The sequence below is a fragment of the Schistocerca gregaria genome, chromosome 11, assembly GCF_023897955.1.
Source record: "Schistocerca gregaria isolate iqSchGreg1 chromosome 11, iqSchGreg1.2, whole genome shotgun sequence".
Lineage (NCBI taxonomy): Eukaryota > Metazoa > Arthropoda > Insecta > Orthoptera > Acrididae > Schistocerca > Schistocerca gregaria.
The window spans coordinates 53,083,061-53,106,812 of NC_064930.1; the positions used below are offsets into that span (position 1 = coordinate 53,083,061).

At 41.5% G+C, this 23,752-nt stretch overlaps 1 protein-coding gene across 1 annotated transcript in view; it reads right to left on the reverse strand.

Moving 5' to 3' along the window:
- Positions 1-559: 559 nt before the first annotated feature.
- The window catches only part of LOC126295125 (prostamide/prostaglandin F synthase-like), a 39,297-nt gene continuing 16,104 nt past the window's right edge, over positions 560-23,752 (reverse strand). The window contains exons 4-5 of the mRNA XM_049987395.1: positions 15,246-15,423; positions 560-4,204 (exon numbers count right to left, since the gene is read on the reverse strand). Coding sequence (XP_049843352.1) covers positions 4,077-4,204; positions 15,246-15,423 — 306 coding nt within the window. The 3' untranslated portion in view covers positions 560-4,076. The remainder of the gene's footprint in view (positions 4,205-15,245; positions 15,424-23,752) is intronic.

Below are 23,752 nucleotides of genomic sequence, written 5' to 3' on the forward strand. Positions count from 1 at the left end.
CAACGTCGCACTGACGAGTGCACTCTTACTGCCGAGTTCTCTGCGAATTATTCCACTGTTTTGTGATCGCAGAAATAACATCGTGTACACTCTCAAACTGCAAAGTTTCATTTTTTCCTCCCTCCTCCCGAGTGTTTTACATTTTGTATATGCAACAAATTTTTAATGTGATCAGTGTGTATTTGATAGACCTAACAGTGAATAGCACTATGTCCTCTAAGTTGGACCTGCAGGATACAGTAGCTCCTCGACATTAAGGTTGCCTGAAACTCTCTTCACCTAATTTTTAAATAAAAATTAGGTCAGTGACTTCCCTCACCCTCAACTCACCTGATTGTGCTGCAAGTTGCAAGTGGCTGAAAGTGACTGCTGTATCACCACAGTGGAGTGACTGTGTGGTATTCTTCAGTTTGGCGAGAAATTTAAGTGTCTATTACTCGCCCTAAATCGATGCTTTTTTATTACTCTTCTACAAAATCGATGTGTAACAGTGCAGATTGTGGATAACATTTGTAATTTTTTTAATAGTCTGTGCTGAGGGTAATTAACAATTGTCTAGTCCATGTGAAAGACATTTATTGGAAGAATATATGACATAATACAGTGCGAAACTGCAACTAAAGAGCTACATCAGTATAAAAAGTATATAACAACAAAGCTTCAGAAACACCGCAATATAAAACATATCCATAAAAAACTCATCAGTCTTCATTTATCAAGAGCAAACGGAGGTATTTACATCAAAAAGCGTGGGTCCGAGGAGCAGACTAGTGTGCGTCTGTCAAAATTCTAAATATCACTTTCAGACTTTGCATTACATTTGCTACAAATGGTCAAGACTACTGCTCCCTGACACGGGACCCACTTTTATCTTTTACTGCCTCCGAACAGTGTTTTAAAAAGACGACCCAATATAAGAATACAAATGCTTCGAAAAGAGCTTTACAAATTGTGCCCACACATTTTGTGATGTAAGTACCTAGCAGAGCTTAGACAGTCTTAACTGCAGTATACTTAAAACTGTGACCGATGAACAAACTAAAACACTTAGTGGAAGACATTACCACAACAGATACTCTTAACCTCAAATCAAATCCTTGACACTGTTGTGACTTAGCAAAAATGTTGGACAAAATTAATAGAACATTAGTAAGGTCAACATAAAATTGAAGTAGGGTAAAACAAGAAAATGTATATCACATTCTGCTATTTCGAGAGAGTTGCTGACAGTATAGAAAATAAAATACAAATTCACATCTAAAATCTAAACACTGATAACATAGCTTGAAGAATATGATTGTAATAATCACTAGGCTCATTTTCACTATGTGTAAACATGGTGAGTGTCCTGCATGTTACTTCTAGAAACTGTCACATACACCTTAAGACATGCCTCTGACAACTCAGAAGTATCCGTAAGTAAACAAAACAGTACAAATTTTACATCCTATGTAAGATGACAACTTCTCCCACAACATCTTCTGTTTATGTTTCAGTCCTCTGCTGAAAATCCTTCCACTTTCATGTTCTTTATTACTAAGTTACAGGTGAACTACAAAATTTGGAATCTGTAGTTTGGGCTACAGTTATCTAAACATCTGGTTCCAATAGCCATTTTACTGATAGACCATCAAAGTTCTCCTAAATGTCACTGTAGAAAAACTGAAAATTAACTTAGTGTGAACCTGAACTTCAACAGAATTTTAGAGGTTGTTCACGGATTTTTTTCTGAGTATTTTGGTATAAGGGAAAGTTATATTGTGCACATAGTAGCTCCCCATAAATTTGTGGCTGTAGCAGACTTGGATGTGACGCATAACAATAAATCTTAAAAGGCAGCAAGCGGCACTTCCGACTCTCCTGTGGGAGCTAAGTGCATATTCTAAAGGTAGAATTCGGGTCTAAGAATAGGACGAAACGAGAAGAGAAGAGAATATTACTAGTTGGGGAGGGGAGGGGGGGGGGGGGAGGGGTTGTATGTGGGAAGAGACCAAACAGCGAGGTCATCAGTCTCATCGGATTAGGGAAGGAAGTCGGACGTGCCCTTTCAAAGGAATCATCCCGGCATTTGCCTGGAGCGATTTAGGGAAATCATGGAAAACCTAAATCAGCATGGTTGGATGCGGGATTGAACCGTCATCCCCCGAATGCGAGTCCAGTGTGCTAACCACTGCGCCACCTCGCTCGGTAATATTACTAGTGACAGGCCGTGTGGTCTAGTAGAAAAGTGCACATCTAGAAACCGGGAGGTTGCCGCATCGAATCCCAGTCAGACCACAGAAATTCAGTCTGCTTTTGATCTAGCCTTCATGTCTCAAACACTGTGAGAGTTCACCTGGAACAACAGAGTTCAGATTCCACGTTAAACTGTAGGTACCCTTTGCCCCGTTTGATAACTGAAGGTATATTAGGGCCACAGAAGTCCCCACAGAGGTACCTAATGGAAAGACTTGCCTGGTCATTCAGCTCATATAATTATTTTTTTATTAAAGTATAATGGGATAGATTAAAAAATCTACTCACTAGGTGACAGCAGGATGAAACGTGTAGAAGTTAAGGAAATGTGCACGCTTTCAGTGCTAGTGGCTCCCTTTGGCAGAAGGTGAAGGACGAGGGATGCAGGAAATGGACTGACAAGGTTGAGGAAATAAGCCGGTCGACGTATCACACTCAGGTTTTCGAATCTCGTTTGGTGCAGTCCCCAGCGATCAGTCTTTCCTTCTCATTCCCTGCGGTACGTCTGTTCCGATCACGGTTCCAGACTACTTTTCAGTAGCTCTCCACATTCCGTAAACCTTGTCAGTCCTTTTTCTTCATCCCTCTTCCTGCACCTTCAACCTGCAGAAGGTGCTACTGGCCTCAAAAACTTCCACATTTCCTCGAATTTTGTGTGCGTTTTCTCCCGCTGCCAACTTGTGAGTAGACTTTATCTAGCCAATTATATTATAGTTCCAAAAATTAATTATTATGTTACCAAGATATCACTCTGACCAAACAACAGAGGTAAAAGTAAAGTGCATGGTGAATAATTTAAGGAATAAAGATACCAACTTGCTCAATAGTAGAGCTGCCGAGTCACCAATACACACAAACAAGCTTCACAATACCGATAGGTTTTAGACAAATTCTTCTTCAGAGAAACAGGGCACGCACGCACGTACACACACCCCATGCCCGAAGAAGAATTTATCTAAAAGCTAGCATTCTCAATATTTTTTTGACTCAAACTGCAATTATACAGTGGACATTTCCTTATTTCATTTATATCCCACTGAGGACCTTACACTACCACGTGCAAGTACTACGCTACAAAAATATGAAATTGCTTGTTCCTGAAAAAGTGTTATTTTCATGTCCAATTAAATTTATTACCATGCTGAGCAAGTAATTAAAATATTTTCCACTTGCAATATATTTTATGAAAGTGAAGCTGCAGTTCGTTGTAGATAGTGTAACATTAAATTTATTCACAGCAGTGTGTATATAAATAATAGTTAATTACGTTATGGAAGAGAATAATTAAGATTTGGTTTAGAGATTACAATTTAATAAGTAATTGCCATCAGTGATAACTTTAGAAGTAATAAGCCAACTCTCAGTATGTGCGTGTAATGAGGCTGGCAGAGCCACCAGATGGCAGGATGTTAGCTTTAATGGTTGACACCTCACCCTCGCTCTCAAGACAGTTGCGGCTAATATCCGACCATAGCCACAAGCCACGACGCAACACTCCTTTCCCAGACAGAAATGCCCGTTTCTCATGGCAACCAATAATTCTAGTCTTTCACATAAAGTGGGTGAGAAAAACACAGACGCAACCATTTAACGTAACGAGTCGCACACGAAGCTCGCCGAGAACTGTCAACCTTCCGGAACGCACTTCAGAGGTCAAACTGCAGAATTTTTGCACGTTTACACACAGGAAAATGATAAAAATCTGGAATCGAGTAATACACAGAGAAATTGTGTCACACAGACAGGTACAGGGGACACATTGGAAAGATATATGTATATATACACACACATTTAGACAGGAGTAAAAGGTGGTTTTGTCACAAACCCTCCCCGAGGGAGAGCTACTCGGCAGCACTGGCAGCCTGCTGCTTCTCGGGAGTGCCGGCTGCGCCATTCATCTCGCACTTGCCCTCCAGCACCTTCGTTCCGTCACTCGGAGACTCTGCCTTTGTCTTCTCTTCTGTGTCACCTGCAACAGCCCAAGGGACTTCTCAACTTTGGTGGCACTCCGTAACAGTCACTTGTTAGATTCCAACATCAACTGATAGCATTTGTAGATTTTGGAAAATCTTTTGGATATGTTGACTGGATACACTCCATGAAATTCCTGTGTGTGTGTGTGTGTGTGTGTGTGTGTGTGTGTGTGTGTGTGTGTGTCACAATTTACAGGCTCTCAATAGTGAGGTAATTAACGCCCTTATAAATGTTAAGAGAAATGAATATGGATGTTGTTGTGGTCTTCAGTCCAGAGACTGGTTTGATGCAGCTCTCCATGCTACTGTATCCTGTGCAAGCATCTTCATCTCCCAGTACATACTGCAGCCTAGATCCTTCTGAATCTGCTTAGTGTATTCATCTCTTGGTCTCCCTCTGCGATTTTTACCCTCCACACTGCCCTCCAATACTAAATTAGTGATCTGTTCATGCCTCACAACATCTCCTACCAACCCATCCCTTCTTCTAGTCAAGTTGTGCCACAAACTTCTCTTCTCTCCAATTCTATTCAATACTTACTCATTAGTTATATGATCTACCCGTCTTATCTTCAGCATTCTTCTGTGGCACCACATTTCAAAAGCTTCTATTCTCTTCTCGTCCAAACTATTTATTGACCACATTTCACTTCCACACATGGCTACACTCCATGCAAATACTTTCAGAAACGACTTGCTGACACTCAAATCTATACTCTTATGTCATTTAACCGTACAGTAAAGCTGCATGCCACCGGGAAAAATTACGGCCGTAGTTTCCCCTTGCTTTCAGCGTTCGCAGTACCAGCACAGCAAGGCCGTTTTGGTTAGCGTTACAAGGCCAGATCAGTCAATCATCCAGACTGTTGCCCCTGCAACTACTGAAAAGGCTGCTGCCCTCTTCAGGAACCACACAGCTGTCTGGCCTCTCGACAGATACCCCTCCGTTGTGGTCGCACCTACAGTACGGCTATCTGTATCACTGAGGCACGCAAGTCTCCTCACCGACAGCAAGGTCAGTGGTTTGTCGGGGAATGTGGATAAAATGGCTAAAAATGTTATCGCACAGAGGAGAATAAACCTACAAAATGACACGCTCAATCGCTCTCTCCCACCTCATTCTTGCTGACACTCTCTCACTGGTCTTAAGACTGTAAAGCAAGGGTGAAAGGAGTTATACCTGGGATGAAATTTTAAGTAAAACAAAATGAGCTAAAATATCAGCACACGGATAAGTAACTGGCTGATCACTTACAAAAAAAAAATGGATCAGCCAGTCATCCAGTTAACACGTAAAGACCATCTCCCTAGAGATTTAATAAACAATTTGGACACACAAAAAGATTTAAAACTCCCACAGCATTCATGTAATCGTCACTCAAAAATAGGGAGCAGACCAATAGGTAAATTTACCAATTCCCTCCAATATGAAGATAAAATGCACTTTAGTAAAATGTGTCACACAGTTCTCAGTACATAACAAACACCACATACTGGACGGCCCTCTCACCAGAGAGAGAAACAGTGCCTCTTAGGACTGTGGCATATTCAAAGATGAGTGAAGAGCAACTCGCCCCACCTGTATGGCCGGAACGATGTAGGCCACGGCCGCATTGTGGTGTTTTTTAGATGCAGATACTGTCTATCACTTCGAGCCACTCTTCGGTCGACGCAAAACTCCGTGCTTCGACTGCGAGGCAGTAGCACGCGTGGGGATGGCACACTGAACTGAGTGAATCTCTACACGCTGCCTCCACACTGAGAAGAAAGCGAGACAAGAGTTGTAAGTTGTCTCCAACGTGACTCAATCTGCACACATAGTGAGCAGTACACGAAACCGAGTTGAAATTTGAGATGATAATTATAGTGCAGACAGAAGAAAAATTACCAACGGTTCTGACATCCTGCCAGAGCTGGAAAAAGGACTTTGAAGAGTAAGTGAACACAATGCATACTGTCGTGAAAAGCAGTTGTTAGTTGAACACAGACAATAGCAAAAGTTGAGTAATGAAATGCAACTGAATCAATTTATGCAATGCTGAGAAAATGAGACACAAAGTAATTCACAAGTATTGCTATTTGGGCACCAACGAGAGGTAGAGAGCATATAAAATGCATACTAGTATTATGAAGAAAACCTATTCTGAAAGAGGAGTTTGTTAACGTTCCATACAAATTTACATGTACACAAGGTTTTTTTTAAAAGGTATTTGTCTCGATAATAGAAGTGAAGGACTCTAGCAGTACAGAAAAGAACAGAATCTTTTGAAATTAGCGTAGAATAAAAGGATAAACTTCTGTGAGGAGATGCATCAAAGTGTTGTTTGGACTGAAGACCACAGCAACACTGACTGAGAAACAAAACATACAGTGCATCTCAAGTAATTTCAGAAGCCTTATGAGGATGTTCTCAGAATAGACCACACGTAAACTCTGCATAATGAGAGCCTCAGATCTTTGTACTGACTATGTTGATCTAGCAATCTGAAATGTACATGTACTAACAAAGAATTATTGTTTCATCAGAAAAATTGGAAGATTTATTCAAGAGAGAGTGTCACAAATTGAGCATGTCAATAACACACAGGCCCATGCAATGAGAGACAATGCTCGCAAACCCACGAGTGAAAACCAACTCCGTTGACCCAAAATCATGAAATTTAGGAAGAAGCAAGGTTTCACACTACAATCAAAGCAAAAACTCTAAAATTATGAATTTGTTGTATAATAACATGGAAAAAGTGATTTGTTATCAGACTGACTGTAAATTTTGTACATCTACCTGTTCCTGAGAAAAAGGGATTTTACCAGATAAATATACAGTCAGTCACTTGTGTCACATAGTAAGGTCTACGGTCTATTGGCAGTATCATAAGTGTTCGCAATTAAAAGTTTCACCAAAAGCCTTTACAATACTTCCCATTGGTTTAAAATCGTGATATCTGCCATGAAGAAAGGTGTCACAGTGCAACTAAAAGAAAATTGTTAATTTTTAATTATATCACAGGAAAAAATATTTCTTCTGTCACTAGTTATCTTACTTCAAATGTGAAATTTAAAGATCCTCAAAATTCTTGGAATCCCTGGGATTGGTGTTTTGCTGGGAGTAATACCAGTCCTGCACGCACCTGGCAGTCCCCCTCCCTGAATACTACCAATTGCTCATCAGCAGTCGGATAATGTGTGACATAGGAGCGCACACCGAGCCTGAACTACCACTGCTGTTCGTGACTCCCATTATTGTACTACGGTCAGGATGTATATGTGAACGAGACAAGCAAATTCTTGGATTTACCAGTTAAAAATGCACTTTCCCTCAGGTGAATGCACACTTTTTCCCAGGTGAAAATACACTTTTTCTGTGTTAAGTGACAATACACTTTCCATTCGAGTTGTAAAGCTTACAAATCGTTTGAATGATAAATGCATTTTACACCAGTGAAGTACCTGCCACTTTTGGAAAAGAAACTCGGCAAAAAACAACACATTTTAGAAACATGTTTGATGCTTGGCAACATGTACACTGCATTTTTTCCTACTGCTGTTGTTGTGATCTTCAGTCCACAGGGACTGGTTTGATGCAGCTCTCCATGCTATTCTACCCTGTACAAGCCTCTTCTTCTACAAAGAACTACTGCAACCTACATCTTCAATCTGACAGGTGTATTCGTACTCTTGGTCTCCCTCTACGATTTTTAACCTGCATGCTGCCCTCCAATACTAAATTGGTGATCCCTTAATGCTTCACAATATGTCCTAGCAACTAATCCCTTTTTCTACTCCTCAAGTTGTACCACAAATTCCTCTTCACCCCAATTCTATTCAATACCTCCTCATTAATAATGTGATCTACCCATCTAATGTTCAGCATCCTTCTGTGGCACCATATTTCGAAAGCTTATATTTTCTTATTGCCTACACTGTTTATCGTCCATGTTTCACTTCCATACATGGCTACACTCCATATAAATACTTTCAGAAACGACTTAGTGACACTTAAATCAATACTCAATGTTAACAAATTTTCCTTCTACAGAAACGCTTTCTTTGCTATAGCCAGTCTATATTTTACATCCTCTACTTTGACATTCTCAGTTACTTTTCTGCCCAAATAGCAAAACTCACCTACTACAGTAAGTGTCATTTCCTGATCTAATACCTTCAGCATCCCCTGATTTAATTCTACTACACTCCATTTTCCTAGTTTTGCTTTTGTTGATGTTCATCTTCTTTCAAGACACTGTTCATTCTGCTCAACTGCTCTTCCAGGTCCTTTGCTCTCTGACAGAATTACAATGTCATCGGCAAACCTCAAAGTTTTTATTTCTTCTCCATGGATTTTAATACCTACTCCGAATTTTTCTTTTGTTTCCTTTATTGCTTGTTCAATATACAGATTGAATAACATAGGTGAGAGGCTACAACCCTGTCTCACTCCCTTCCCAACCGCTGCTTCCCTTAAGAATTTGAAATAGGAATACTATCAACATAGTCAAAAGGCTTATCTAAATCTACAAATGCTAGAAACACGCTTTTGGCTTTTCTTAATCTAATTTCTAAGATAAGTCACAGGGTCAGTATTGCCTCACGTGGTCAAACTTTTCTACGGAATCCAAACTGATCTTCCTCGAGGTCGGCTTCCACTAGTTTTTCCATCTGTTTGTAAAGAATTCATGCTAGTATTTTGCAATGGTGACTTATTAAACTGATAGTTCGTACATTCTCACCTGTCAGCACCTGCTTTCTTTAGGATTGAAATTACTATATTCTTCTTTAAGTCTGAGGGTATTTCAGCTGTCTCATACATCTTGCCACCAGATGGTAGAGTTTTGTCAAGACTGGCTCTCCCAAGGCTGTCAGTAGTTCTAATGGAATGTTGTCTACTCCCAGGGCCTTGTTTCGACTCGGGTCTTTCAGTGCTCTGTCAAACTCTTCACGCAGCATCATATCTCTCATTTCATCTTCATCTGTGTCCTCTTCCATTTCCATAATACATCGCCCTTCAAGTACATAGACCTTCTATATACTCCTTCCATCTTTCTTCTTTCCCTTATTTGCTTATGTCTGGTTTTCCGTCTGAGCTCTTGATATTCATACGAATGGTTCTCTTTTCTCCAAATGCCTCTAATTTTCCTGTGGGCAATATTTATCTGACCTCTAGTGATACATGCTTCTATATCCTTACATTTGTCCCCTAGCCGTCGCTGCTTAGCTATTTTGCACTTCCTGTGTACCTCATTTTTGACATGTTTGAATTCCTTTTTGCCTGCTTAATTTACTGCATTTTTATATTTTCTTCTTTCATCAATTAAATTCAATATCTCCTTTGTTCCCCAAGGAGTTCTACTATCCCTCGTCTTTTTACCTATTTGATCCTCTGCTGCCTTCACTATTTCATCTCTCAAAGCTACCCATTCTTCTTCTACAACATGTCTTCCCCCTGTTCTTGTCAGCCGTAACCTGGTGCACTCTCTGAAACTCTCTACAACCTCTGTCTACAATGCAAACCAATATATTGTGGTCGAAGTCCACATCTGGTCCTGGAAATATATTACAATTTAAAACCTGGTTCCTGAAATATGTCTTACCATCCTATAATCTATCTGAAACCTTCCAGTGCCTCTAGGCCTCTCCCATGTATATAATGTACTCATGATTCTTGAACCTAGTGTCAGCTATGATTAAGTTACGCTCCATGCAAAATTCTACCAGGAGGCTTCCTCTTTCATTCCTTACCTCCACTCCTTAATTACCTACTACTTTTTCTTTTCTTCCTTTTCCTACTGTCGAATTACAGTCTCCCATGACTATTAAATTTTCATCTCCCTTAACTATCTGAATGATTTCTTCTATTTCATCATACATTTCATCAATATCTTTGTCATCTGCAGCACTAGTTGGTATATAAACTTGTACTACTGTGGTAGGCGTGGGCTTCGCGTCTATCTTGGCCACAATAATGCGTTCACTATGCTGTTTTTAGTAGCTTACTCGCATTCCTATTTTTTATTCATTATTAAACCTACTCCTGCATTACCCCTATTTGATTTAATATTTATAACCCTGTATTCCCCCCAAAGAACCATGGACCTTGCCGTTGCAGAGGCTTGCGTGCCTCAGCGATACAGATAGCCGTACCATAGGTACAACCACAACGGAGGGGTATCTGTTGTGGGCCAGACAGACGTGTGGTTCCTGAAGAGGGGCAGCAGCCTTTTCAGTAGTTGCAGGGTCAACAGTCTGGATGATTGACTGATCTGGCCTTTTAAAACTAACCAAAACAAGCCATGCTGTGTTGGTACTGCGAACGGCTGAAAGCAAGGGGAAACTACGGCCTTAATTTTTCCCGAGGGCATGCAGCTTTACTGTATGATTAAATGATGATGGCGTCTTCTCGGGTAAAATAGTCCCCCATTCGGATCTCTGGGCAGGGAATCCTCAAGAGGACGTCGTTATCAGGAGGAAAGCGGAATGTGGAATGTCAGATCCCTTAATCGAGCATGTAGTTTACAAAATTTAAAAAGGGAAATGGATACATTGAAGTTACATATATTAGGAATTAGTGAAGTTCACTGGCAGCAGGAACAAAACTTTTGGTCAAGTGAATACAGGGTGATAAATACAAAATAAAATAGGGGTAATGCAGGAGTAGGTCTAATAATGAATAAAAAAATAGGAGTGCGGGTAAGCTACTACCAACAGGTTAGTGAACACATTATTGTGGCCAAGATAGACACGAAGCCCACACCTACTACAGTAGTACAAGTTTATATGCCAACTAGCTCTGCAGATGACGAAGAAACTGAAGGAATGTATGATAAGATAAAAGAAATTATTCAGGTAGTGAAGGGGGACGAAAACTGTAAAAAGGTGGGAATTTAAGGAGAAGGGATCTGGACAAACTGACTAAACCAGAGGTTGTACTGTGTTTGAGGGAGAGCATTAGGGAAAAATTGACAGGAATGGGGGAAAGAAATACAGTAGAAGGAGAATGGGTAGCTTTGAGGAATGAAATAGTGAAGACAGCAGAGGATCAAGTAGGTAAAAAGACAAGGGCTAGAAGAAATCCTTGGGTAACAGAAGAAAAATTGAATTTAATTGATGAAAGGAGAAAATATAGAAATGCAGTAAATGAAGCAGGCAAAAAGGAATACAAACGTCTCAAAAATGAGATCGACAGGAAGTGCAAAATGGCTAAGCAGGGATGGCTAGAGGACAAATGTAAGGATGTAGAGGCTTATCTCACTAGGGGTAAGATAGATACTGCCTACAGAAAAAGTAGAGAGACCTTTGGAGAGAAGAGAACCACTTGTATGAACATAAAGTGCTCAGATGGAAACCCAGTGCTAAGCAAAGAAGGGAAGGCGGAAAGGTGGAAGGAGTATATAGAGACTTTATACATGGGCGATGTACTTGAGGACAATATTATGGAAATGGAAGAGGATGTAGATGAAGACGAAATAGGAGATAAGATACTGTGTGAAGAGTTTGACCGGGCACTGAAAGACCCGAGTCGAAACAAGGCCCCCGGAGTAGACAACATTCCATTAGAACTACTGACGGCCTTGGGAGAGCCAGTCATGACAAAACTCTACCATCTGGTGAGCAAGATGTATGAGACAGGCGAAATACCCTCAGACTTCAGGAAGAATATAATAATTCCAATCCCAAAGAAAGCATGTGTTGACAGATGCAAAAATTACTGAACTATCAGTTCAATAAGTCACGGATGCAAAGTACTAACGCGAATACTTTGCAGAGGTATGGAAAAACTGGTAGAAGCTGACCTCGGGGAAGATCAGTTTGGATTCCGTAGAAATATTGGAACACTTGAGGCAATACTGTCCCTATGACTTATCTTAGAAGCTAGATTAAGGAAAGGCATACCTACGTTTCTAACATTTGTAAACTTAGAGAAAGTTTTTGACAATGTTGACTGGAATACTCTCTTTCAAATTCTGAAGGTGGCAGGGGTAAAATACAGGGAGTGTAAAGCTATTTACAATTTGTACAGAAAGCAGATGGCAGTTATAAGAGTCGAGGGACATGAAAGGGAAGCAGTGGTTGGGAAGGGAGTGAGACAGGATTGTAGCCTCTCCCCAATGTCATTCAATCTGTATATTGAGCAAGCAGTAAAGGAAACAAAAGAAAGTTCAGAGTAGGTATTAAAATCCGTGGAGAAGAAATAAAAAATTTGAGGTTTGCCGATGACATTGTAATTCTGTCAGAGACAGTAAAGGACTTGGAAGAGCAGTTGAACAGAATGGACAGTGTCTAAACGAGGGTATAAGGCGAACATCAACAAAATCAAAAAGAGGATAATGGAATGTAGTCGAATTAAGTCGAGTGATGCTGAGGAAATAAGATTAGGAAATGAGACACAAAGTAGTAAAGGAGTTTTGCTATTTGGGGAGCAAAATAACTGATAATGGTCGAAGTAGAGAGGATATAAAATGTAGATTGGCAATGGCAAGGAAATCGTCTCTGAAGAAGAGAAAGTTGTTAACATCGAGTATAGATTTAAATGTCAGGAAGTCGTTTCTGAAAGTATTTGCATGGAATGTAGCCATGTATGGAAGTGAAACGTGGACAAATAGTTTGGTCAACAATAGAAGCTTTCGAAATGTGGTGCTACAGAAGAATGCTAAAGATTAGATGGGTAGATCACATAACTAATGAGGAGGAGTTGAATAGGATTGGGGAGAAGAGAAGTTTGTGGCACAACTTGACCAGAAGAAGGGATCGGTTGGTAGGACATGTTCTGAGGCATCAAGGGATCACAAATTTAGTATTGGAGGGCAGCGTGGAGGTTAAAAATCGTAGAGGGAGAGCAAGAGATGAATACACTAAGCAGATTCAGAAGGATGTCGGTTGCAGTAGATACTGGGAGATGAAGAAGCTTGTACAGGATAGAGTAGCATGGAGAGCTGCATCAAACCAGTCTCAGGACTGAAAACAACAACAACAACAACCCGCTTGTATTCACCTGACCAGAAGTCTTGTTCCTCCTGCCACTAAACTTCACTAATTCCCACTATACCTAACTTTAACCTATCCATTTCCCTTTTTAAATTTTCTAACCTACAATCCCAATTAAAATGTCTGACATACCACACTACGATCCATAGGACATCCTCCTGAGTAGTACTTTCTACAAGATCTCAAGGGGGGACTATCTTACCTCCGGAATATTTTACTCAAGATGACACCATCCTCATTTAGCATACAGTAAAGCTGCATGCCCCTGGAAAAAATAATGGCTGTAGTTTCCCCTCACTTTCAGCCATTCGCAGTACCAGCACCGCAAGGCCGTTTTGGTTATTGTTACAAGGCCAGATCAGTCAGTCATCCAGACTGTTGCCCCTCTTCATGAACGACACGTTTGTCTGGCCTCTCAACAGATACCCCTCCGTTGTGGTTGCACCTACAATATGGCTATCTGTATCGCTGAGGCACGCAAGTCTCCCTACAGACGGCATGGTCCACGGTTTGTGGTGGGGAGGGGGAGGCGAAGGGGGGGGGGGGGGGGGATTGTCCTATTACAAAAAGCATGAATACAAATTCCCACCTATTACAGCACGGTAGCTTTTGAAGTTGTGATGCAATTCTGTCAGACAATCATTGCTCGTGTCATGTTATTCGCCAGCCAATGACAGCACGCATTCAGAACATAGGCTTTGTGATGTAGTCAGTCGATAGCCATCTTAAGTAGTGCAAAGGCACAAATAGGGAAACTTAGTTGTTTGAATTTATATATATATTCAGTATAGCTAAATGAAGAGCTAATCTTTCTCCTATAGTACAGGCCGTCAAAACCTTTTTTCTGTTCTTCCCCCCACCCCCTAAGGCTGTGGTTAGGCAGTATCCTAAGAACATAGCTTAAACTGCAGCAGTTGAATATTTCTCATGAGTGCAATTACAAATTGCACTGCTGTGCATCGAACATTTTGTTTATTATCTGGCCGAATGAATGTTTTGACGAGGACTTCGATTTTTCCATAGAGAAGTCAGTTACGAGGGAAATTTGCTCAAGAAATCACCAAGAATTTTTTAAAAGGATAATTATACTCTTTTCCATCATTATTGCATAATCGTAATCTTTGAAAGAAATATGAAAAACTAACCTTAAAGCTCGGTCTCTTTTAGTGTGTTATCCTTGAATGTGTATCAAACACAAAGATGCTAGTTAGTTTTAAGTAAGGGCATAAACAGTTGGTCTTCAGACCGGAAATTTTTCTAATTATCTGGTCCTTAAAGGGTAAAGTTTTGTACGAGAGTAAACTGATCTGTAATTTAAGAAATTAATCGCACATTCTCACACACAACATAATGCATCTTGCGTACAAGGAAATTTACTTCGAAAGTAATGCTTGTCAAACCAACAACCTCAATATTTTCCTGTGACCTGTTAGAAATTTAAACAGCAGTGACATCGACTCTTCAAAAGCGATTTGTTGTTACTAAGTCACTGTCACGAAGCGTTTGACATATTTTGCTGTTGGCAGGTACCAGTGTACGCAGTTTGGTTTGCTGTAAATGGTGCATTTTCTCTGCAGCTAAAGTTTTATTTTGGTGTTATTCTCTCGTTTATGTTTTGTCGTGGCAGTATTTTCCTGCAGTTGTGGGCCAAAGTAAAATTCTATAAGAGTATCAATTCTTATCAGTCAAAGTTGGAAAAATTTATCGGGAAACTAAACAGACGAAAAATTTGCCGAAATCTAAAAAATTCCCGGATTTTTCCTCGAAAGTAAAAATTTCCTAGGCGTATACTCGCCGTGTGGTGGAACTAGAAAGAAGGAACAGATAACTAAATAAAACGAAATTGACCGGTTACTAAGCCCGATTACAAAAGGAACACCCAGCTAGAGCCAAGGTACAGCTCTGTAAAGCTAAACTCACTCATATGTTACCAGTGTACACTTTTTGCACTCAGATACGTCGGCGATATGCACGAACGAAATAGTCTGCCGTATTTGCAAAGTCAAAACAAATATTAACGACTCTTCATAATGTGAGGGTGGGCGGCGGAGCGCTCACCCGCCGGCTCCGGCTGCAGCCCCAGTGCGGCCAGGAGGGCGGCGTTGTCCAGCACCTCGGCCGGCCGCTCCTGCTTGAAGTAGGACAGCACGCCCGAGCCGCCCGCCCCCACCACCAGCGCGCCGCCGTTCTGCAGCCCGTCGCCGCGCAGGTCTCCTCCCAGCTTCATCGCTCGGCCCTGCACAGTGACAAAAACGTACTTCCAATACTTCACACTAAAAATAAACGAGTTGACGTTACAGTACAATCTACATCTGTACCCTATAGACCACCACGAAGTGCACAGCAGACGGTACACCTCGCCACACCAGTTATTAGAGTTTCTTCTCGTCACGTCACGTATGGAGCCCGGGAAGAACTATCGATCTAATACCTCTGTGCGTACAGTAATTATTCTAAACTTATCCTCACAATGTCTAAGTGAGTGATACGTATGGGGTTGTCGTATATTTCTAGAGACACCATTTAAGGCCAGTTCTCGAAAATTTGTGAGCAGACTTTCTGGGGATAGTTTACGTGTATCTTCGACAGTCTAACAGTTCAGTTTCTTCCGTATCTCTCCGACACTTTAGTCGAAGATCACACAAACCTGTGATCGTTTGTGCTGCCCTTCTCTGTATGCGTTCGATTTGCCCTGTTAGTCCAGTACAATATTGGTCCCACACACTTTAGCAATATTCTAGAACCAGTCACACGAGTGGTTTTTCGGCAACTTCCTTAGTAGGCTGACTGCACTTTCCCAGCATTCTACCAATAGACCAATGCCTACCACCTACTTTACCCACATCTGTGCCTTCATATTCCTACCAGTTTCACACCCAGGTATTTACAAGAGTCAGCCGATTTCGACAGTGACTCCCCGATATTATAGTTTTAGGATATGTTTTTTTTCGCTCTGCGAAGTGTACATTTTGGAACATTTAGAGCAACTTGCCAATCTTTGCACCACTTATCCAGATCTGACTGAATATTGATGCAGCTTCCTTCAGACACTACTTATTGTAGGTAAATGCATCATCCGCAAAAAGCCCGAGGCCACTATTAATATTATCTGCGAGATCATTAATACACGACACGAACAACAAGGTTCCCAACACACTTTGCTGGGGTACACCCCAAGTTTCTTCTACATTTGACGATGACACTTCAAAGATAACGTGCTGCATCCTTCCTACCAAACAGCCTCAATCTGGTCACAAGTTTCACTTCACACCCCTTACGATCGTACTTTCGACAATAAGCGTAGGTACGATACCGAGTCAAACACTTTTCGTAAATCGAGAAATGCTGCATCTACCTGGTTGCCTCGATCCGAAGCTTTCAATATGTCACTAGAGAAATGTGAGAGTTGTGTTTCACGTGAAGGTGCTTTCAAAATCCGTCCCAATTTGCACAGAGCGGGTCATTCTGTTTGAGATATCGCTTTGTATGTTAGCTCAGAAAATGGTCTAAGATTTTACAACAAATCGATATTAAAAATATTGGATGGTAGGTTTGCGTATCACTTCTACTGCCCTTCTTGTAGACGCGTGTGATCTGTACTTTTATCTGAGAACTAGGCATGGCTTTTTGTTTAAAGGGATCTACAATAGATTATGATTAGAATGTGCTAACTCAGCTGCAATTTCAACATAGAATTTGAGAGAGATTTCATTGGGTCCTGGAGCTTTAATAAATCATAACTGCAAAACGGTGACAAATCATTTACACAAAATAGGAAAGACATAAAGGGGTGACCTGTTGGTGTGGGGGGGCCAGTTTGGGTTCTAGAGAAATCTAAGAAGACTCAAAGCAATACTGATTCATTGACTTATATGATAAGTTATAATGAAGAAACGCAAAATTTTCAGCTTCTGCAAACTCAAGAGAAAAAAAGCAAAGCCCCACGTTCTGGTCCCGAAGGCCCAATTGACAGATAGCCATGTTGTGCCCCGCAGATGGAGTCACTGGGTGCAATGTGTAGGGCTGTAAAATAAGTGCACCACTCCCGCGGTCATTGTCAGTTTTCTCATCCTCTGAGCCACTAGTTCTCCATAGAGTGACTGCCCAATTAGTATCACGAAGCCGAATGCACCCTATTCCAATCCTCCGACCGAGGACAAATCCTTGGCAGTACGAGTTATTAAATCCGGGTATTCTGCACAGCAATCACACAATAACCACTGAGCAAGATGTGAACAGATTTCAAAAAAGGTATTAACATTACTTACTAAAATACACTCTTTGAGATTTAAAGGTGGCTAGGACAAAATACAGGGAGTGAAAGATTATTTACAACTAGCACTGAAAGCGGACCACGCAGTTATAAGATGAATATATCAAAGAAAGCAAAGTAGGGGTAACTGAGTGTACTGAAATTAGGTTAGGTGATACCAAGGGGATTAGATTGGGAAATTAGAGACTAAAAGACACACGCTTTGTTCACAAAATAACTGATGATAGCTTCAGTAGACAAAATATAAAAGGCAGACTGGCAACAGCAAAAAATTCATTTCTAAAAAAAAAAAAAAAAAACAGCAAATTTGTCTTCAGTGTTAACAAATTAAGCGTTATGAAGTCTTTTCATAAGAAACTTGTCAACAGTCATCTTCTGTGGCAGTGAAATAGACAAATCAGACAGGAAGTGAATACAAGCTGACAATATATGGGGCTGTAGAAGAACATTTAAAATTCAGACGGGCATATCGAGTGATTTCTTTTGATTACCTGGATGTCAGCACCAGCAGCCAAAACCTGCCACCCACAGATGCTCCTGCTTCATCTCTCGCCTAACTGCAACACGGCTGCCAAAAAACACCGACAGAAAATGCTTCTCGATTCTCCTCACACCCGTCTACAAGAAGGGCAGTAGAAGTGATCCACAAAACTACCATCCAATATCCTCTACATCAATTTGTTGTAGAATCTTAACACTTTCAACTCACACACAATACAGTATCTCAAACAGAATGACCTCGTCAATGGCAACCGGCACAGATTCTGAAAACATTGATTGTCTGAAAACTGACTCACACTTTTCACACGTGACACAGCGAAAGCTTAGGATCGAGGCAACAAGGTAGATGCAGTGTTTCTCTATTTCCGAAATCATCTGCCTCGGTACCACAACTACACTTTTTGTCAAAAGTAGCACTTACACCCCATATCCTCATTTATTAGTTTTATTTCAATCTCCACCTTCCTCTACAATTTTTGCCCTCTACAGCTCCCAGCAGTACTAACAGAGTTATTCCTCGATGTATTAGCACATGCCCCATTATCCTGTCCCTTCTTGTCAATGTTTTCCAGGTATTTGCTTCATCAATTCTGCAGAGAACCAAATACATTTCTTATTAGTTCACTTAATTTAACATCTTTCTACAGCACAACATCTCAGGTGCTGTGACTCTCTGGTTTTCTCAAATGCAAGAATCATTTGCTTACAATGCCATGCTCCACACACACATTCTCAGAAATTTCTACCTCGAATTATGGCTAATGTTTGATATTAGCAAATTGATTTAGTGAGGCATTCCCTTTTTGCCTGACCTGATCTAATTATATCGTCCTTGCTTCATCCACAGTCAGTTAGTGCCCTTGTCATCCATCCGTCCATCTGCCCTATACCCACCTAATGCCATGTCTGAACTAGTATGTTACTTCACTAATTTTGTGCAAAACTACACTATCTGATCAAGAGTATCCGGACACCTGGCTGAAAATGACTTAAAAGTTTATGGCGCCCTCCATCGATAATGCTGGAATTCAACATGGTGTTGGCCCACCCTTAGTCTTGATGACAGCTTCCACTCTCACAGGTATACGTTCAATCGTGCTGGAAGGTTTCTTAGGGAATGGCACCCCATTCTTTATAGAGTGCTGCAGTGAGGTGAGGTATCGATGTCTTTCGGTAAGGCCTGGCACGAAGTCGGATTTCAAAACATTCCAAAGGTGTTCCATAGGATTCAGGTCAGGACTCTGTGCAGGCCAGTCCATTACAGGGATGTTATTGTCATGTAAGCATTCTGGCACAGGCCGTGAATTATCAACAGATGCTCGATCGTGTTGAAAGATGCAATTGCCATCCCCGACTCGCAAGTGGGAAGCAAGAAGGTGCTTAAAACATCAATGTAGGCCTGTACTGTGATAGAGCCACACAATGCAAGGGTGCAAGCCCCCTCAATGAAAAACACGACCACACCATACCACCACCACCTCCTAATTGTACTGTGGACACTACACACACTGGCAGATGACGTTCACCAGGCATTCGCCATACCCACACCCTGCCATCAGATCGTTACACTGTGTACAGTCATTCATCACTCCACACAACATTTTTCCACCGTTGAATCGTCCACTGTTTACACTCCTTACACCGAGCGAGGCAACATTTGGCATTTACCGGTATGATGTGTGGCTTATGAGCAGCTGCTCAACCATGAAATCAAAATTTTCTAATCTCCCTGTTGTCATAGCACTTGCAGTGGATTCTGATGCAGTTTGGAATTCCTGTGTGATGGTCTGGATATATGTCTGCCTATTACACATTATGACACTCTTTCAATTGTCGGGGGGTCTGTCACTAAACAGACGAGATCTGCCTGAATGCTTTTGTGCTGTACGTGTCCCTTCACATTTCGACTTCACTATCACATAGAAAACAGTGGACCTAAGGATGTATATGAGTGTGGATACAGACATATGACAAGTGACAATCATCTGACCACCAAGTCTGTGAGTCCAGAAAAGTGACCCATTCTGCTTTCTGACGACGTCTAATGACTACTGAGGTCGCTGCTGTGGAATACCTGGCAGCAGGTGGCAGCACACTACACCCGATATGAAAAACGTATGTTTTTGGGGTGTCCAGATACTTTTGATCACGTAGCATATATCCGTATACATGCTACTATTATGTTTGGGGGTTGCCACTCTGAAAGGCATTTTAAAGCTGCTGCTTGCCTTACCCACCCCCTCTTCCCCAAAGAGGATCCTATGTATCCGATTTGTATGTGTCTAGTGTATAGAGTATACTGCATGGTCAAATATGACACATTTCAAAGTGTTTGCACAACATGTAAATAAGGCAGAACCTGGGAACCTGTGTGTTCACAGACTCAACTCTATTCTCGAGTCTCTGCTATTGTCCATTTAAATGAAAACTCACAACTTGAGTCTGTTGTTGAGTGTACATAGACTGTTTGCAGTGATCAAAGACAAAAAATTGTAAGTTTGCAGGTGCAACTGCAAACTTGCGGCACTGCCGCTACATACGGAACCCTTTGGCATGGCAGTTATTATATGCCCACACACACTGATCAGTTATCAGTGAATATTATTGTGTGTAGACATACATTTACACATGCAAAATTATTTCAAAGACTGATGTAAAATAATATTTTTATTGATTCTCTATCCACAGAATGTGTAACTACTATGTCGACACATATCTGACACATTACAGAGTGTGTAACGACAGTAAAAGAAAATATGACACGAGGGTGAAATGCACTGTAAATAGTAATTAATTATTAAAATAAATTTACAACATCTGAAAATTTACAGAAATGAACAATAAGGTACACAATTTGCTGTCAGTCCACTAACAACAGTTGCCATGAACAAAAACATACAGAAATGACATTTTTTGGTCACAAGGATGTAACAGTTGCACCCAGTTTTTGTTTAGCGGAGCACATGTACTTTCCCAAAGTTGAGGTGGAAAAACGGAGAATAGAATGAATGAAATGTGTACATTTTTCATCTAGAGTGGCCTACAGCATCAAAATTTTACAGACTCCACTCCTCCTCTAATGTAACACATTTGCAACTGTCAATTTTTGACACACACCCTCCACAGCTTCATCAGATGCCACCCGATCCCTACTATCGGTCATTTCACGACATCAGCATTACTTCACAACAAGAAGACAGTGTACTCAACTCCCGTATTAACCCACAAATTACCTTGCACACCCGCACACTCCCGTGAGAGAAAACGAGTCGCCAAGTAGGAAGTGAATGCAGCACCAACATTCTCAGACATTCGACACTCACAGATCTGCAGTGGGACAGAAGAAAGCCAGTACAGCACTGACATTATGGTATTGTTCCAATTTGTAAAGTATGCAACCCAGAACATTAGACTAACTGGATCCTTTTCTAATCTCTACTGGAAACCAGAATGTGGAAAGCTGCCTAAAAACACTTGCAGGCTGGCCGGCATGTTGACAACCCCCCCCCCCCCCCCAACTGATCTGCAAGGCAGTTGTGATCTGGGGGGGGGGGGGGAGGGGGGGGGGGCTGTGCCTCCCCATGTTCCAGAAGGCCGCACTTTAATGAACTGTAATGTCATCCAGACATGTCCATTTTTTCACTTTGTGTACTATACGATCTCCAATTCTTTTGTTATGTTTATTGCTAATCTCATTTCTACTACATTACTTCTGTTGCCCTCTGGGTTACCCTGAATCCATAGTCTGTGATCATTACAAAGGCTCATTAGGTTGTTTATCTGACTTATCGGGTCTCAATTCTTCCTCACTCATTCACGATGTAAATGTCATCAGTGAGTCTCAGATTTAATAAACTTTCACTCCTGATTTTAATGCAAATCCTGAAGAGTTTTTTTTTCCTGCCACTTCTCCTTCAATGAACAATGTAAACAGAAGAAATGGAAGACTGAATCCCACACTATTTTTAATTATTAATAAAATACCACTGTTCCTATAGACTGCATCTAGGAGGGATTATTGGAAAGTAATACCCAATAACTTTTCTCCCCGGTATTGCAGCTGGAACATTGAACTTTCACAGCGAGGGTTTGTACTGCAGAGGGTATTTTGTTTTCACTTGCAGCTCTAGTGCGAGAAGCCCAAGCTACAAAACGAACGTGGCACACGTGTTACTGTCATCAACTTGTGACGAGCAGCAAAGTATAATTTAATATTTGTGAACTGGAGGGCACAAACTGAGTGACATTCACAGAGGGGGGGGGGGGGGGGGTGGCGAGTATGGGTTTACGGACTGTAGCAATATCTCCAGGTAGTGTGTATTCTTCCTCGAGGGCCACACGAACCTTAGCGATCCACCACTCTGGACAGCCAGCAATGGCTCCAACCCCACAAAATATCTGCTCCATCGAGGCAGTAATTTTGAACTACTGGTGCGTGCAACTGCGAACCTCATCGCAGCAGTTCGACACTTCCTACGGTACAGTGTACGATACTGTTCGTGTCAAACTGAAATTTCATAAAGCCAGTGCTTGTCGATTGCCTAAGACCCTGACAGACAACTGCAAGGCACAGCAAATGATGACAAGCCCTGATCGTTAACGGGTTTTCACAGACGGGCACAAAATTCTGAAATGGTAATGAGTTGTGGGTGTACCACTACATACCCAAAACCGAGCAGGCCTCTATGTATTGGAAACCTGCTAGTTCCCAGGGCAAAAAAAATTCAGAGTGATCCAGTCAGCTAGGAAAGTGTTTGTCACTTTGTTCTGAGATACGTATGATGGATCATTGATGGACTTTGCTGAACACGAGACCACTGCAAATGCTGCAGCCTACGTTACAACTTCGGTTAAGCGGCATCGTGCCTTTTGTGGCAAGCACCACAACACTAGTGCTGACAGCGTCTAACTACTTCGTGATAATGCTCGGCCCGCACGTTGCTCCCCCTGTTTGTGAGAAAACTGCCAAATTTGTGTGGGAGTTGCTCCAGAATCCACCATACAGTGCAGACAGCACACTGTCAGACCTTCATCTGTTTGGTCTCTTGACGAAGTTTCTGCCCAGCCAACACTTTGTGACAGATCCATTAGTGTAAGAGACACACTGCAGATGACGGTGTGCTGGCCAGCCTGTGGATGGTTTTCCATCTGCCTCTGTGAAGGCAGGCTGGTTCTCCTTATTCCAGCTCAGTTACACTATGTCGGCAATTTCTGTGCTAGCACCGTCTCCACATAAGCGTACACCATAATTACTTTACCCTGCGAACATTGGGGTTACACTCGTCCAGAATAAGACTTTCCATGGGAGGAGGGTGGGGGGGTCTACTGGGGGCTGATATGCACAACACTAGGTTCTGTGTGGGGCAGCAGTGGGGTGAGTGGACTGCTGTAGCCTGCTGTGGGGTTGTGAGCCACTGAGGGCTATGACAGGGACAGAGCCTCTCCATTTCTAGCTCCCCAGTTCCATACATACATACATGGATAAGAATATAAAAATTGGTGAACACCACATAACTGCTGAAAGAATGAAACACCATGTAACTGCTAAAAGAACAAAGTACGTGTAACGATACTGTCTGTAGCTTTGCGAGGCTGTTTGTAGATGATGTTTTCCAAAGGCATTCTGCAGTACAAGAAGACAACAAACTGCAAGAAGACGTACAGAGGACTGACGACTGGCACCTCAGCTGGCAGAAATACTGTCTCATTTACATCACCCAAATTTTCGACTTCAGAACCAGTTTACAACAAAAAAGAAAAATTGTAACTAGCAATAACGATGTCATGCCAG